At 43.6% G+C, this 18,229-nt stretch overlaps 1 protein-coding gene across 5 annotated transcripts in view; it reads right to left on the reverse strand.

The window, feature by feature from the left end:
- Window positions 1–10,380: 10,380 nt before the first annotated feature.
- The window catches only part of pisd (phosphatidylserine decarboxylase), a 35,710-nt gene continuing 27,861 nt past the window's right edge, over window positions 10,381–18,229 (reverse strand). For all 5 annotated transcript variants that reach the window (XM_055936116.1, XM_055936117.1, XM_055936118.1 and 2 more), the window contains 4 exons: window positions 16,825–16,972; window positions 16,387–16,536; window positions 14,170–14,330; window positions 10,381–12,868 (listed from right to left, as the gene is read on the reverse strand). In XM_055936116.1, coding sequence (XP_055792091.1) covers window positions 12,644–12,868; window positions 14,170–14,330; window positions 16,387–16,536; window positions 16,825–16,972 — 684 coding nt within the window. In that variant the 3' untranslated portion in view covers window positions 10,381–12,643. The remainder of the gene's footprint in view (window positions 12,869–14,169; window positions 14,331–16,386; window positions 16,537–16,824; window positions 16,973–18,229) is intronic.

Below are 18,229 nucleotides of genomic sequence, written 5' to 3' on the forward strand. Positions count from 1 at the left end.
ACAGATGAGCGTTCTAGTGTAACGGATGTGAAATGGCTAGCTAGTTAGCGGGTACGCGCTAGTAGCATTTCAATCAGTTACGTCACTTGCTCTGAGACTTAAGTAGTGTTGCCCCTTGCTTTGCAAGGGCCGCGGCTTTTGTGGAGCAATGGGTAACGACGCTTCGTGGGTGTCAGTTGTTGATGTGTGCAGAGGGTCCCTGGTTCGCGCCCGTGTCGGGGCGAGGGGACGGTTTAAAGTTATACTGTTACATTGATGCTGTTGACCCGGATCACTGGTTGCTGCGGAAAAGGAGGAGGTTGAAAGGGGGGTGAGTGTAACGGATGTGAAATGGCTAGCTAGTTAGCGGGTACGCGCTAGTAGCATTTCAATCAGTTACGTCACTTGCTCTGAGACTTAAGTAGTGTTGCCCCTTGCTTTGCAAGGGCCGTGGCTTTTGTGGAGCGATGGGTAACGCTGCTTCGTGGGCGACCGTTGTTGATGTGTGCAGAGGGTCCCAGGTTCGCGCCCGTGTCGGGGCGAGGGGACGGTTTAAAGTTATACTGTTACACTAACAAACCCCTTATTCTGTTGCATAAAACAACCATTTGATGCAATAACAGCATTATAACATCATCTTGTAATTTCTCTCACAACACTGGCGTAGCTAGCTCGATGCAGCTGCAACATCTTCTCTCGGCCTCATGGCAAAATGTGTAGCTGAATTAGCAGGAAATTAGCTCTAAAAACAGCAACATTTTCTCTCAGATGAATGGCAAAATGTGTAAAATAGGTTTTGCCTTGCGAAACTGTGCTGCGCCACTGATAGAGGACAGAACATTCAATGTTGACCAGACTGAGGGCAGGGGCCTACGGGCAAAGAGCAGGTAGGGCCAGTTATTCCAGAAAAGTATCTTGGTAGAAAGACTTGTAAGGCATGCATGTCATAGAAAACAGACACACCAGTGGCCTATCCGGTTCCACTATCCGGGACCGGGATGTAGATACAGCCACATACAGTAGCCTCTACTCCAGAACACTTACGTATTACTCAGGAATCACAACCTCTGATGGAATGTGTGAGCCGGATCAGGTGCATTAATTGTTCTATGACACAAGCTTCCGAGCAATGCACTCAAACCTGTTATTGGTACTCTGGCAGCTCACTGAAATGAGTTGAGGAGCATTAAGGACAGGCATGCATTATTGTACTCCCACAGACACAGTGGTAGAATGGTCTGTAGCTAACAAGTGACATAGTTACTGTAAGGGTGAACGAAAATGGGGTAGTAACTTCATAAATTCAACAAGTCGTGTATTTCAGTATCCTCATAAGTGCAGTATGACATAATGATCATAATTAAAATCACCAATAATGTGAATGAATGGCAGTAGGAGTGCTAGATTCATCTGTAGCTCATTTTTTCTGAGAAGCTTAAAAGGCTGGAATTCAATGTTTACCCACTGCCTTTATTTACAAGTGTCTACCTGCACAATGTCTACCTATTATTTTGAAAACTTTAAGCCTCAACTTCCTGCTCTGAGGAGCACAGCAAGTTCAACCTAAACTGGTTCTGTCGCTGCCGTCACCATCCTGTGAGTGTTACACCTCAACCTCGTCATGGGTGGAAAGAAGACAGGGGTAACCTTTAATCTGTCAGTGTTTGACTACATCACACACCATCATGAAAAAGGCCAATATTTGGGTCAAACAATATTTCTATTGGGTCACCTGACCAGGAAAAGCTCTAAAAACTCCTATTAACAACAATACTAATGCAGTTATTGTGTATACTGACAAGAATTGAAACACAACATGCAACAATTTCAAAGATTTTACTGAGTTACAGTTCATATGAGGAAATCAGTCAAATGAAATAAATTCATTAGGCCCTAATCTATGGATTTCACATGACTGGGAATACAGATATGCATCTGTTGGTCACAGATACCTTAAAAAAAGATAGGGGGCAAGGATCAGAAAACCAGTCATTGTCTGGTGTGACCATGATTTGCCTCATGCTGCAGAACACATCTCCTTCATGTAGAGTTGATCAGACTGTTGACTGTGGCCTGTGGAATGTTGTCCCACTCCTCTTCAATGGCTGTGCGAAGCTGCTGGATATTGGCGAAACCTGGAACATGCGGTCGTACACGCCGATTCAGAGCATCGCAAATATTTTCAAATGGGTGACAGGCCATGGAAGAACTTGGACATTTTCAGCTTCCTGGAATTGTGTACAGGTCCTTGCGAAATGGGGCCGTGCATTATCACGCTGAAACATGAGGTGATGGAGGTGGATTAATGGCACAACAATGGGCCTCAGGATATCGTCACGGTATTTTTGTGCATTCAAATTGCCATCAATAAAATGTTAATTGTGTTCGTTGTCCGTAGCTTATGCCTGCCCATACCATAACCTAACCACCAACATGGGGCACCCTGTTCACAACATTGACATCAGCAAACCGCTCACCCACACAATGCCATACACCCTGCCATCTGCCCAGTACAGTTGAAACTGGGATTCATCCGTAAAGAGCACACTTTTCCAGCGTGCCAATGGCCATCGAAAATGAGCATTTGCCCACTGAAGTCGGTTATGACGCCTAGCTGCAGTCACGTCAAGACCCTGGTGAGGATGACGAGCATGCAGAGGAGCTTCCCTGAGACGGTTTCTGACAGTTTGTGCAGACATTCTACAGTTGTGCAAACCAATAGTTTCATTAGCTGTCCGGTTGGCTGGTCTCAGACCATCCCGCAGGTGAATAAGCCGAATGTGGAGGTCCTGAGCTGGCGTCGTTACACGTGGTCTGCGGTTGCGAGGCCGGGTGGATGTACAAATTCTCTAAAACGACTTATGGTAGAGAAATTAACACGGCAACAGCTCTGGTGGATATTCCTGCAGTAAGCATGCCAATTGCATGCTCTATCAAAATGTGAGATATCTGTGGCATCTATGTTGTGTGACAAAACTACACATTTTAGAGTGACCTTTTACTGTTCCCAGCACAAGGTGCACCTGTGTAACGATCATGCTGTTTAAATAAGCTTCTTGATATGCCACACCTGTCAGGTGGATGGATTATCTTGGCAAGGAGAAATGCTCACTAACAGGGATGTAAACAAATTTTAGAGCATTGAGAAGCTTTTTGTGCATATGGAACATTTCTGTTATCTTTTATTTCAGCTCATGAAACATAGGACCAACACTTTACATGTTGTGTTTATATTTTCTTCAGTGTAGTGAATACCACAGTCCCAATTATCATTCGTATATGCTTTATTTAAAACATTTTATTCCACTTTATCATTATACAAAATCAATCATACATAGTGTCGACCTTTGCTATACATTCCTTTAACTCTGGGTCCTAGCTTTGCTGAGTAGTTGTAGTCCACTGCTGACTGGAGAAATAAAAATACTAGTTCACGCATTGAAGTTCTAACTCCTACACATGTCATGTAATCTTGTTGGGGGATTAGGGGCTTGAACTAAGAGGGGCTTTTATACATGGGACCAGTTCATGAGGTGACCCTAATATGCTGTACAAGTTCGCCCCCAAACATTCTATCAAATTTCTAAAAACGAACAATGCAGAGTAGAGTTTCAGTAATAGTTTCACAAGGCTAAACTATGGGAGGTACAGTGGTTGTGTAACTCATACAAACAAGACAGCATGAGCATGGCCATGTCGCATTTCAATTCTCATCCAGTCAGGCCTCGCTTTCAACTCTTTATGGTCAGGAGGGACAGTGAGGTACTGTTTACCACATACACAGAGCAGAATTACTGGGGTTGGAGCTGGGGCTGCGGGGGCCTGTGGCCTGGTTTCCTGGGACCCAGTTGCACAAAGGCAGCATTGTAAACCAGCCCAGCAGATGGATCATCAGGACGGAGTGGTGTGTTATGGGTTGGGAAGACTGGACTCAGTAAGGCCCATAGAAATGAACCCAGCCTCTGAGCTAGCTGCCCCTCCTCTAGTTCCACCTCACTGGTTTGGTCAGGTCTGTCCATGACAAATCAAAAAAAGCCTAGTATGTCATCTTTTGTGACGGGTTGGTTTGACAGAGAAAGTAAAAGGTTGTTGCATATTAATTCCTTGACATGTGTACTGTAGCATTTGCCTTGCTCTCTACCACTCCCTGAACACTGGCTAGTTGCATCATCCACCCAAGTGGCCTTTTTGACGTCATTCAAACACTGACAGATAAAAAACTAATAAGGCATAAAGACATTAGGGTATAAATATTTAACAAAAAAACCCCATAGCTAAATATAGCACAGTCTTGTCGACTAGAAGAAGAAAAAAGCAAGCATACAAAGTCGGAAGTGAAAGGCTTATGTAAAACACTTCTGTTTCAAAGGCAGATTCTGCCATAGTGGCTGTGAGTGCATCTTGCATCCAATCTCAAAAAGAATCCCTTTGGGATTGCATAAAATTGCATAAAATTTAAATGATACCACTGATGAATCCTTCAAAAACTATACGTTTCACCAGTAATGGCTTTGGCTTTTAATCCAGCTGGTAACACCAGGTTGGACAGTGTCTTCCGACAGTGTCCCTTGATTGTCTTAGTTCATATACCCTGAACCTTTGTAGCTGGGCATTGTTTGATGGTTTCCTGATCTGGGTGGAAGTTGCCAGTTCATTTCCGTCGGCAGCGCAGGCAGCAGCCCCGAGAGCGACCCACCTCCTCTTCCTTGTCTTCCTTCACTGTGTAGGAGGACTTGCTGTTGTAGCGCGGGGGGTTTGAGGCGTCACCATCCCCATCCTTGGTAACATCTGAGGGGGCTTGCGACTCCCCATTGGGTTTGAAGCCCCCGTACGGGTTGAGGGAAGAGTTGCGGTTGCTGTAGGTACTTTCCAGGGCCAAGGGGTTGATGATGATCGTGCTGTCCTCTGCAGAACATAGCTTGGCCCGAGGGATGGTTACGTCTCCATAAGAGCTGTCCAGAGACAGATTCATGATGGCTGGTTATAGAAGGCTGAGGACGAAACACAGGTAGATAGGGTCTGTGACGGTCAATGTCTTAGATCTCAGACACGGTATTGAGGCTCTGAGACTCTGATCTGAACATTAAGCTTTGCTGTCAACATTTGTTCTGGTTTCCTCTGGTGACTTGAACTGGCCTTCCAAGAATACTCCTGTAAAAGACAGATTGAAAAAACAACTGTATAGTTATAAAGAGAATTCTGAAACTACTAAAGCTCTGGTTTTGTTCTGCTTGACATTCGAGAAATTTGGGAAGAGGAGTATCACATTAGAGTAAAATAATAATCTAAAATAATTTTCAGTCCCTCTGCTTCATAATGTTCCTGCATATTCCTGATCCAAAGCTCACTGTAGGATCTTTGTCACTTTTGGTTTCATCCATTAACTCATCTTACTGCTAGAATTGTTCTGTCCCATTCTCTTTCCAAATCATTTTCATGATCATATGTCATGTTGACACTGAAACGTCTTCTATTCGGAACTTTTAAAAACACAAAATACTTCACCAGTAACAAGCACTGATTGTTCCCGCTTACCTCTTCAACTTGTGGAGTTCCTCAGCAGTCAAGTGTTGTATGACATCCAATGTCAATTCCCCTGGTCTTTAGATGGGTCATACAATCCAGTGAGCACTTAAAGGTTTAATGGTTGTCTCTTGAAGATCCTTCTAGGTGTACTTCCTCTGTGTCTCTTTACAGCAAAAGGGAGCCACACCTGTAGCGGTGTGTGTCAGAGTAAAGACTGAGATGGCCCACACATGCTCCGGTGAGGTAGAGAGCTGTTAGCATACCTGGGAGCCACCTGACCCCACCCCTATGAGAACAGAGCAGACGCCCGAAACCCTGAGAGGGTGTGGTGACGACTGGCAGCCTCAGTCCTGGAATGTCATTCCTCTCGCTGCTCAACACAGGTGCATTTGTCATGGTGACCAGGTCACTCCTCTCCCTTTGTCTCTCACAGTATCTATAGCCTGCTGCTCAGCTACACCGCCCATTGAAATATAATGTAACTGGTAAATGAGTGTGACCACTCAAAGCTATAATCACACAGGTACAGTGTGTCATATTGACATGACCAGTCTTGTTTGTTGTATTTGATACTTTTTGAGTTGCAGAGAGTGGTCTATAGAGACCACTCAAGTTTAAACCATGATACTACAGGATTGCTGACATAACTTGTACCTGTATGGGTTTTGTTGAATTTAGGTTCATTCCAGTGTTACATTTACCTGGTTCCATACGAAACACATTCAAGTGGCTATTTATTCTGCTTTCACCCAGAACCTCTACATTTGTATGCTCAGCATGTTTGTGAAATGAGTCAAAGTGAACACGCTCATGCAGACAAATGGACACACAAATGCAAACACACAGTCTTGTATAACTAACCGTGTGAGGACACACATTTCAGTCCCATTCAAAATCTTTCCCTAACCCTAGCTCCTGACCCTCATTTAACCTTAACCCTAAATCCCCTAGAAATAGTATTTGACCTTGTGGGGACTGACAAAATATACCCAGTTGGTCAATTTCTTTTTCATTTACTAGTTCAGTTAAACACAACCTCAGTCACTCTCTCACACACACACGTCATGATTTTGTAAGATAACAATTCTACGGCCCTTTGTTTCCCTCAAGTGGTTTTACTGGTCAATGCGTTTCACTTTACAGCAACTAAGGTTTGGTACTTTTTTTGTACATTTATGCTATTGAGTATATTAGTCTACATACAGTCGAAGTCGGAAGTTTACATACACTTAGGTTGGAGTCCACTCCACAAATTTCTTGTTAACAAACTAGTTTTGGCAAGTCGGTTAGGACATCTACTATGTGCATGACAAGTAATTTTTCCAACAATTGTTTACAGACAGATTATTCCAGTGGGTCAGAAGATTACATACACTAAATTGACTGTGGTTTTAAACAACTTGGAACGTTCTAGAACATGTCATGGCTTTAGAAGCTTCTGATATGCTAATAGACATAATTTGAGTCAATTGGAGGTGTACCGTGTGGATGTGTTTCAAGGCCTACCTTCAAACTCGGTGCCTCTTTGCTTGACATCATGGGAAATCTAAAGAAATCAGCCAAGTTTTCAGAAAAACAATTGAAGACCTCCACAAGTCTGGTTCATCCTTGGGAGCAATTTCCAAACACCTGAAGGTACCACGTCATCTGTACAAACAATAGTACGCAAGTATAAACACCATGGGAACACGCAGCAGTCATATCGCTCAGGAAGGAGACGTGTTCTGTCCCCTAGAGATGAACGTACTTTGGTGCGAAAAGTGTAAATCAATCCCAGAACAACATCAAAAGGACCTTGTGAAGATGCTGGAGGAAACAGGTACAAAAGTATTTTTATCCACAGTAAAACGAGTCCTATATCGACATAACCTGAAAGGCCGCTCAGCAAGGAAGAAGCCACTGCTCCAAAACCACCATAAAAAAGCCAGACTACGGTTTGCAACTGCAAAAGAAAGATCGTACTTTGGAGAAATGTCCTCTGGTCTGATGAAACAAAAATGGAACTGTTTGGCCCGAATTACCATCGTTATGCTTGGAGGAAAAAGGGGGATGCTTGCAAGCCGAAGAACATCATCCCAACCGTGAAGCACGGGGGTGGCGGCATCATGTGGGGGTGCTTTTCTGCAGGAGGGACTGGTGCACTTCACAAATAGATGGCATCATGAGGCAGGAAAATTACGTGGATATATTGAAGCAATATCTCAAGACATCAGACAGGAAGTTAAAGCTTGGTCGCAAATGGGTCTTCCAAATGGACAATGACCCCAAGCATACTTCCAAAGTTGTGGCAAAACGGCTTAAGGACAACAAAGTCAAGGTATTATAGTGGCCATCACAAAGCCCTGACCTCAATCCTACAGAAATTTTGTGGGCGAACAGAAAAAGTGTGTGCGAGCAAGGAGGCCTACAAACCCGACTCAATTACACCACCTCTGTCAGGAGGAATGGGCCAAAATTCACCCAACTTACTGTGGGAAGCTTGTGGAAGGCTACCCGCTTGACCCAAGTTAAACAATTTAAAGGCAATACTCTCAATTTGTATTTGGTAGCATGTAAACTTCTGACCCACTGGGAATGTGATGAAAGAAATAAAAGCTTAAATAAATCACTATTATTCTGACATTTCACATTCTTAAAATAAAAAGTAGTGATCCTAACTGACCTAAGACAGGGAATTCTTACTAGGATTAAATGTCAGGAATTGTGAAGAACGGAGTTTAAATGTGTTTGGTTAAGGTGTATGTAAACTTCCGACTTCAACTGTATATTTCAGTTTTTCACTCAGAATTATCCTCAAATTCTTGGAGTTACACTACAAGTATGTGGACACCTGCTCGTTGAACATCTCATTCCAAAATCATGGGCATTAATATGGAGTTGGTCCCCCCCTTTGCTGCTATAACAGCCTCCAATCATCTGTGACAGCTTTCCAGTAGATGTTGGAACATTGCTGCATGGACTTGCTTCCATTCAGCCACAAGAGCATTAGTGAGGTTGGACACTGATGATGTTCAAATTCATCCAAAAGGTGTTCAATGGGGTTGAGGTCAGGGATCTGTGCAGGCCAGTCAAGTTCTTCCACACCAATCTTGACAAACCATTTCTGTATGGACCTCGCTTTGTGCACAGGGGCATTGTCATGCTGAAACAGGAAATGGCCTTCCCCAAACTGTTTCCACTAGTTGGAAGCACAGAACCGTCTAGAATGTAATTGCATGCAGTAGCATTAAAATTTCCCTTCACTGGAAGTAAGGGGCCTAACCCGAACCATGAAAAACCTGCCCCAGACCATTATTCCTCCTCCCCCAAACTTTAGTTGGCACTATGAATTTGGGCAGGTAGCGTTCTCCTGGAATCCGCCAAACCCAGATTCGTCTGTCGGACTGCCAGATGGAGAAGCGTGATTGATCACTCCAGAGAACCCGTTTCCACTGCTCCAGAGGTGGCGAACTATACACCACTCCAGCCGACGCTTGGTGATCTTATGCTCAGCAATGGAAACCCATTTCCTGAAGATCCCGACAAACAGTTTCTTTACATGCTACAGCACTTTGCGTTCCCGTTCTGTGAGCTCGTGTAGACTACCATTTCACAGCTGAGCAGTTGCTGCTTCTAGATGTTTCCACTTCACAATAATGGCACTTGCAGTTGACCGGTGTAGCTCTAGCAGGGCAGAAATTTGACGAACGGACTTGTTGGAATGGTGGCAACCTATGACGGTGCAATGTTGAAAGTCACTGAGGTATTAAGGCCATTCTACTGCCAATGTTTGTCTATGGAAATTGCATGGCTGTGTGCTCGATTATGTGTGGCTGAAAATAGCAGAATCCACTCATTTGAAGGAAGGGGGATCCACACTTGAACCAGGTGTTTTTACACTTGGTTACTTTTAACACATTTGTGAACTCAGTGGTTTTTTTTGTGCAATGTGACCACTCCAAAAGGAACTCCGACCCCTCAAAAGAGCACCCGAAAGGAATCGAACTGAGACCATCTTGAGGTGATCGGAGTTCAGCTTGCTTGAATTCTGAAGTCTGGGTTCTTTTTAGCACAATGTGAACAAAGCTCCCCATGTTCTCGTCATTATTCCAGCACCACACACTAGACTACTGCAACACCGTTTCCCCTGACATAAACCCTCACATTGGTGCTGCAAGAGAGAAGATATGCAGGGTCGCAGAAAAAACGTGCCGTTTTGGGATATTGATTAGCAATTGATGCACAGAAATTACAAAGTGATTATTTGTTTGCAATATGTGATCTATAGGCTAAGAGCTTCCTAGGCGGTTTATTAAATTGTGGGGTTTGAATAGTGTGAGAAGAAAACATTGGGTAAGAATCACATCATAGAGCTAGAATTGATTTTGTACCCTTAACGGGAAAGTAGCCTACATTGGGTGTACAACTTTCAATTACATCACTTAATCTGCAGTTATTCTGCTATTTATTCGGTACCAATAATATTTACATGTTAACAGTATCTTATTACAATTTATGTGTCTAATATTAGGTAAATGCAATCAATTAGCTTCCAAACTGTAAGTAGGTATATCAAGCTGTCCAATAACACAATGGCTTATCTTGCACTTTGTAAAAACCCAGAGTGCATTGAGTGAAAAATCTCACAAAAATCAAAATTAGGATAGGAGAATTTGATCCTAAATCTGTGGTTCAGGGTAACTTCTACCTCAAGCTAACTTACATAGCAGACCATTGCTACCAATAACCAATATGACCTTTGGGACATTTTTCCTTGTGCTCCAATCAAATCACTCCTCTAACATTAAAATTGAGCAGGGGTTAGCTCCAGAGATCAACACCAATCCTATAATGTGTGAAGTACATATTTTCTTGTCACACACATACACAAAAATATATTTTTAAAGAATACGCCAAAATTTATTAGACATGTTTTCCTGCTTCTAAAAAAAAAGGTGAGATTAAAGTCTATGCAGTGTTGAGTGAGTCAAGTATATTACAATGTACATATAAAAACTAGTGTGCAGCAGGCAGTGGCCAGGCCATGGCGTTTGGTTTCTGTTTGCGACACTATTTGTGGGACGACGACGTAGCCAAGGGGTTTGGTGTCACCGGCATCTCCCCGGTCCATCACGTCTGTGACCACCGTTTGTCGTATGCTGGCGATCAGAATTCCTTTACCGAGGGGGTCAGAGTCAGAAGAGGTCGCTACCCCCTCAAAACAGAGCAATAGTTTAGCAGCAGAAACCCAAAAAGCGCCAGGAAGTCTACATTTGTTCAAAGCATTTTTTTTGTTGAATACATCGAAAAACAACCCAAAAAAAAACACTTTAGTATTTTTGGCACTACTAGAAAACCTAAAACAGAAACACAGAAAAAAATAGCTTTAAATAGCTCAGCCCTGGGTATCTGAAGGTTGTCACAATCGTTAGTATCGATATCAGCATACATTTTACAGTCTTAAAAAGGTTTAGCCCAACTTATTTGAATATTATCACTGGCAGATAACTTCCAGTTTAACAACTTATTCCAATTCAACTGAACAGCAGAAGACAAAACGTAATAGTTACCAGTACCAGCTTGCACATTCTCTCCCATGATCCTACCACAAGTGCTGCACTTCGGCACGGGTTTGTTTTTGTAATGATGGTCAGATGGCTGTATATCAGCATACAATTAATGGCTCCATTCAGAGGAATACATCAGGATTCCGTCCATTGATGAATTGGGTTAGATTAACACACGTCATCGTAAATCATCTTCACAGAAATCGCTGAAGTCATCATCACATGTTAATGTCTACTCTAAAATGTGACATACCCCTTTTAGCAGTCATTTACGGTTAGGGTTACAGGAGAATTGGCAGCAGGCAGCGCTGCTAGCTACCTCTAATGATGATGAATAATGCATGGCAGAGATCGTACACTATGGGCTTAATACAACAGGGAAGTTTTCATTAGGGCACACCCATAGCAAAACATTTTATTTTTTTCATCACACACTGAAAATAAGAGGTTCCTATTGGACCAAGTCCAGCTACTCCTGGCTGGTTTCAGACAGTTTTCTTCCTGCAGGTGCCTAATGAATACGACCCAGACACATTTTACTGGGCGGAATCGTGCCAGTCTTCACCTCCATGACAGGAAGGGGGAAGAGTCCACATAATCACCCCAACACAAGCACCTTCTCTGGGGATGGCAGAAGAGGGAGAGCCAGCAGTGCGGACGGAGAGTGTATGAGACAGAAGGAGAGGAGGAAGGCGTTCAGTATCAGAGTGAAGGAGGGAGGGAAAGAGAAGGAGGGAGGGAAAGAGAAGGAGGGAGGGAAAGAGAAGGAGGGAGGGAAAGAGAAGGAGGGAGGGAAAGAGAAGGAGGGAGGGAAAGAGAAGGAGGGAGGGAAAGAGAAGGAAGAGGGTAACTCTGTATATAGTCTCTAGTACATTCCTTCTTCGCGGTGTGTTTGCTGTAGGTGTGTATACTATATAGGGAAGCCTGTCCACATGATAGTGGCTTAGTGTGACAGGGGGGGTTACCTGTGTGTGGATGCGTCTCGCAGCTCGCTAGCCTAGTCCCAGATCTGTTTGTGATGTATGGCCTACGGACAAAGGAGTTGGGCTACACGGCACTAAGCAGATCTTTAAATCAGGCTCGTGCTGCTTGTGTCTGAAACCTCAGAGGAACTCCCCATTGACGAGGAGACCCCTGACAAAAAGGCAATATGGGTAAAATGTATCAAAATAAAATAAAAGATGCTAATAAAATTTAAGCTATGTTATTCTTATGGAACAAAAAAGTAACTAATAGATGTAAACTATCTTGCTTTTGCTGGTCGTAATCAATTGTCAAAATAAGTAAATAGTTCATTGAAACTAGTCAATGGAACAGGGAGACCCCCTTGTTAATAAAGCAACAGTGGTGGCTTGTGAGTTTTTGCTGTGAGTCAGTCAGTGCATCGTATGGTAAGTGTACATCGCTCAATTTCAATGTACAGTACATTTACTGAATGTCAGTGTATGAATGATTGTGTGTGTGTGTGTGTGTGTTTGTGTGTGCGCACGCAAGTCCCCTTGGATCTGTACACGCACGTTAGCGTGTCCATCAGTTTCTTATAGTTTAGTCTGTTTCCCCCAGAAAGCGTCTCTCTGGTCAGCCATCTTGGCTCACATAGTCCCCAGGGGTTCTCCGTAGCGGATTTTCTGTCCGGCCTTCAGGTTGAAGGTGAAGTCGTGCGGAGCCTCGAAGAGCAGGACGATGGTGGAGCCCAGGTTGAACTCTCCCAGGTGCTCCCCTTTCCTCATGCTCACACCCTCCTGGTTGTTGTTAGACAAGTAGCTGAAGTCGTTGTACGAGCCTTTGCTGTAGCGCGGGCTGTTGGTCCGAAGCTCCTGGGGGGGAAAGTGGGGCCAGTTTAGTAAATATATAATCATATATTGGTTATAGAGCATAGCTTTACCTACCCCCCCCCCCCCCCCCCCCCATAAATTCAGTGTCCATCCATGTGATGTGTTAAACAAACAAATTGGAGAATAGTTGAATTGGACTAATTCCCATTAGACAACAAGCAGCGCAGCGGAATGAGGTCATATCCTCCTGTTGTGTTGACTATTCCCAGGTGGAAACAGCTTGTATCGCTGGCCCCCTCAACTCATCATCATCTTTCTCGCCTCTCCTCCCACTCACCTCTACTTTATCCTCCCTTCCCACCTGACGAATTGACAAGGAAAACTGTAGGGCCTAATCTCATGACAACTGAATCTGGAATCCTATGACTAGGACACAAAAACAGAGTATTTCCTGGTCAGGTCACAATGTCACATGGTAAGGAGAAACTCCTGTATCCATCTACTTCAGATGAAATGGGACAGCAGGCTGCTGTCCCCTTATTGGTCTGCTCTCTGTTGACTGACCCAGGGAGGCAGCCCAGTGGCGAGCGTTGATCCAGAGGACCAATTGCATTAGCCTGTCTGCCCCCGAAGCCGAGATCCTATTGACCTACAGCAGGAAAGTGAGAGAGGGCGGGCTTTTAAAACATCCACGTCATCCTAAGCCTCTGCTCTAATCAATGGGAGTCTACGGGACATCAGTCAGTTTGAACACAGTGAGTGTGGAGATTAAATAGGACTACCAGTGTGTGTGTGTGCGTGTCGGCAGCTTAGGGAAATGGCCTGACGTACAGGTAAGTGAGACAGGAAGCAGAGGGAGCTTAATAGAGTGATAAGAAGTGTAACATGGCTCAGAGAGACAAGGGGTCAGAAACACTGAGTCAGGCTGGCCCATTCTCAGCTTTATGTCACACTGACTTTGTACTGCATGTACTGTTATGTCCTAATAGGTTAAGCAGGTGACCCTTGTCTGTCCTCACAATATCAGAGAAAGAGATCGCCATCAGTAACACATCGAACGCCAGTTTGAAAATGTGTACATACACTATAACGGCACAGCTTGTCAACAGTATAGAATTGCAGTGTAAATACATGTTTAATAAACAATGGTGGGACCACTAACTTTGATGCTCCCTTTCAGAACTTCCTCCATGTATGGACAACGCCAAGGTCCCTAAATACTATGCCGTGGCGAGACACTGATACTGCACTACGCACCAGCCGGCGCAAAATGGACGAGTGAGTGGTTATATACTATGACAGAACCGGAACAGGTTCAACCTAAGTGTGTTTTTAGCTCCAACCTTGTCAAAGTAGATGCGTATGGAGCCCACGTTGGTGGCCCCTACAGCGGTGAGGGAGAAGAAGCCGTGCGTCCACTCTCCACTCAGCACCACCCTCTCGTTATGGCAGAACAGTTCCTTGATCCAGCGAGCCACGCCAGGGTTCACTGACATCAGAGAGCCTGGGAAGGACACAGAGGGAGCAGAAAGTAAATCCACAGGTATACCGACACAAAACATAATACAAGCACGGCAAGCAGCACTATACACCCGTTTATTAGGTACACCCTATGTACGAAAATGGTTTGCGCCTACAGACCAGAGTCACGTGGCTGTGGCTTGCTATATAAAAGCAGGCAGTCAGGCAGAGGCATTCAGTTACTGTTCGATTGAACGCTATAAAAAAAAAAACGGGCATAATAGTGACCTGAGCGACTCAGAGCGGTATGGTTGTTGGTGTCAGGAGCACCGGATCCAGTATCTCGGAATCAGCCAGCCTCCTGGGCTTTTCACGCACAACAGTGTTTAGGGTTTACCGAGAATGGTAAACAAAACATCCTGTCAGCGGGTGACAACGGCTCGTTGAGAGGTCGAAGGAGAAGTCCAAGAATCGTGCCAGCTAACAAATGGGCCACAAAGGGGCAAATAACAGCGCAGTACAACAGTGGTTTGCAGAATGGCATCTCGGAACGCACGACTTGTCTGTCCTGGTCACGGATGGGTTATTGCAGTAGACGACCACACTGGGTTCCACTCCTATCAGCTAAAAAAAAAAAGAAGCGCCTCCAGTGGGCACGCAATCACAAACACTGGACAACTGAGTGGAAAAACATTGCCTGGTCTTGCGAGGCATCCTAGAACAAAAAGTCTGACGTGTTTGTAAGAGGGGTCATATTAACGTGTAGTCCAAACTCTTCGGACGGTACAGACAGAAGTTGGCAGAAGAGGCTGTACCGAATCCAGACGAGTCCCGTGATGCTTGTGAGGGTCGTAGAGCAAAATGGAGAACACCATTGCGTTCATGAGAGTCGCATCTTTCCACAGAGGGAAAACCATTTGCACGCTACAGAAGTTTTTCGAGAAGACCTATTTTCAGGACGTCTCATGATCTGACAAACACCACTCTAGCTCGCATCTGCAGAAGGGCGATATTGGCGGATTGAGACGCAGCACATGCAAAAAAAAAAAAAAAAACATCTTAAAACCTCTACAGGATCAGTGTACCCCCCGCGATACAGTTGAGCTAATGTAGGTTAATGCATGAGGTTGTAAGATACAAAAAATTATTCACCAGGACATAGACATATCTGATATGGGCAGAAAGATTAACAAGAATTTAAGCTAACTATTACAGTGAAAGAATACCATGCTATTGTTTGAGAAGAGTGCACAATTATGAACTTGAAAATGTATGAATAAACCAATTAGGCACATTTGGGCAGTCTTGATACAACATTTTTAACTGATATGCAATGGTTCATTGGATCAGTCTACAACTTTGCACATACAAAGCTGTCATTTAGTGGCCAAAGTCTAATTGCGCCTGGGCTGGAATAATACAATATGGCCTCTCCTGCATTTCAAAGATGGTACAAAAAAAATACTAAAATCTAGATCTAATGTGTTATATTCTCCAACATTCATTTCACATTTCCACAAACTTCAGTGTTTCTTTTCAAATGGTATCAGAATATGCATATCCTTGCTTCAAGTCCTGAGCCACAGGCAGTTAGATTTGGGTATGTTATTTTAGGCAAAAATGTAAAAAGGGGCAGATCCTTAAGAGGTTTTAAACAGACGGATATTGATGTTTTTTTATTATTATGTTAATTCGATTTCTGCATGGCCACGGAAATTGTAGGAGAAGGGTTAAAAAAATAACCACCAGTCAGGAGGATACAGACAGCTCAAGAGGTATGCTTAGATATGCAGAAAAACCTACATATATATATATATATATATATATATTTTTTTTTACATAGAATGAAGCATAATGATTACTGCTCTAGATTGCAGGAAGCCGTTTCAGGTTTTGGAAAAATAATTCTCCAATTTACCAGCCCCAGCCATCCTCACATACTTTGTGCCTCCATATGTTTTGGGGTGCATGACGCCCCTGATATGTGTGCGTCCTGAATGTCCTGGGATTGTCCTAGCATAGCGGAGTAATTCTGGTGTTAATATAGGGGAATTTCAATGTTGAATGTATGAGCAGGACAGTCCTAATAGCACACTGACCAGGGAAGTGTCTTCTGTGGGCCACCCTCCAGTCTGTGGGGGAGTGGAAGCAGTGGTAGTCTCCTGGAGCCAGGTACACCACACAGTGGAACAGCTCATTCCCCTCTTTAGTCACCAGCAGGTCCTGGAATGAGCTGGGGTCCTCTTCATCTGGGAAACACGCACATAATTATGGTCAGCAGGCAGGGTGGTAAGGTGCGTCATACAAACCAATCCTAAATCCCTAGCCTCTAAACAAAACAGGATTAGATGTGTCTAATTCTGATAAGATGTATAAAAATGATTGGGGGCAAGGTGGGCCTACTAGGTCTACAACATCAGTTATACTGTATTTACCCGCCCAACCCTTTGAGATCAACAAGTCTCAAGGGGATTAAGGCTTGAATTAGGATTAGGTATTAGATCCCATTAGACTGGGGGGAGGGAAGAGGTACTCACTTGATGGCTTGATGGTACAGTTGATGGCCTCAGCCCAGGTGTGGGGTCCTAGGAAGGTCTCCAAAGAGTAGGTGACTCCTTTGACTTGCTCCACCTCACAGTTCCGCACCCGCCCAAAGTGCAGGATCTTCCCGTCTGCTGGGCTGATCTGAAGAAAAAAAAGACTCCGACATTTACGGCTTAAGCCAGGGATCTACTCCTCTATGTCTAGAATATACAGTACCTTCAGAAAGTATTCATACCCCTAGACTTATTTCACATTTTGTTGAGTAACCACCTGAATTCAAAATTGATTAAATATCGTTTCTCACTCATCTACACACACACCCCATAATGACAAAGTGAAAACATGTTTTGAGAAATGTATTGAAAATGAAATACAGAGATCTCATTTACATAAGTATTCACACCCTGGAGTCAATACATGTTAGAATCACCTTTGGCAGCGATGAATTGAAGCTGTGCGTCTTTCTGGGTAAGTCTCTAAAAACATTGCACAAATGGATTGTACAATATTTGCACATTTTAAATTCTTCAAGCTCTGTCAAGTTGGTTGTTGATTCATTGCTAGACAGCCATTTAAGTCTTGGCATAGATTCTCAAGCCGATTTAAGTCAAAACTGTAACTAGGCCACTCAGGAACATTCAACGTCATCTTGATAAGCTAGTCAGCTGTATATTTGGCATTGTATTTTAAGTTATAATCCTGCTGAAAGGTGAATGGGTCTACCAATGTCTGTTGGAAAACAGACAACCAGGTTTCCCTCTAGGATTGTGGCTGAGCTTAGCTCTTTTCCGTTTCGTTTTATAAAATAAATAACTGCCTAGTCCTTGCCGATGACAAGCATACCTATAACATGATGCAGCCACCACCATACTTGAAAATATGAAGTGGTACTCAGTGATGTGTTGGATTTGCCCCAAACATAAAGCTTTGTATTCAGGACATGAAGTTAATTTCTTTGCCACATTGTTTGCAGTTTTACCTTATTGCAAAAAGGATGCATGTTTACACTCGGTCATTTAGGTTAGTATTGTGGAGTAACCACAATCTTGTTGAGCCATCAGTTTTCTATCACAGCCATTAAACTTTAACTCTTTTAAAGTCGCCATTGGCCTCATGGTGAAATCCCTAAACAGTTTCCTTCCTCTCCGGCAACTGAGTTAGGAAGGACGCCTGTATCTTTATAGTGACTGGTTGTATTGATACACCATCCAAAGTGTAATGAATAACTTCACCATGCTCAAATGGATATTCAATGTCTCTTGTTTTTTTTACCCATCTACAAATGTGTCCTCCTTTGCGAGTCATTGGAAAACCTCCCTGTAAAACACTGTGTTTGAAATGTACTGCTCAACTGAGGGACCTTACAGATTCTCTCATCTCTGTACCCCACATATCGGT

This window comes from Salvelinus fontinalis, chromosome 10, assembly GCF_029448725.1.
Source record: "Salvelinus fontinalis isolate EN_2023a chromosome 10, ASM2944872v1, whole genome shotgun sequence".
Taxonomy (NCBI): Eukaryota; Metazoa; Chordata; class Actinopteri; order Salmoniformes; family Salmonidae; genus Salvelinus; species Salvelinus fontinalis.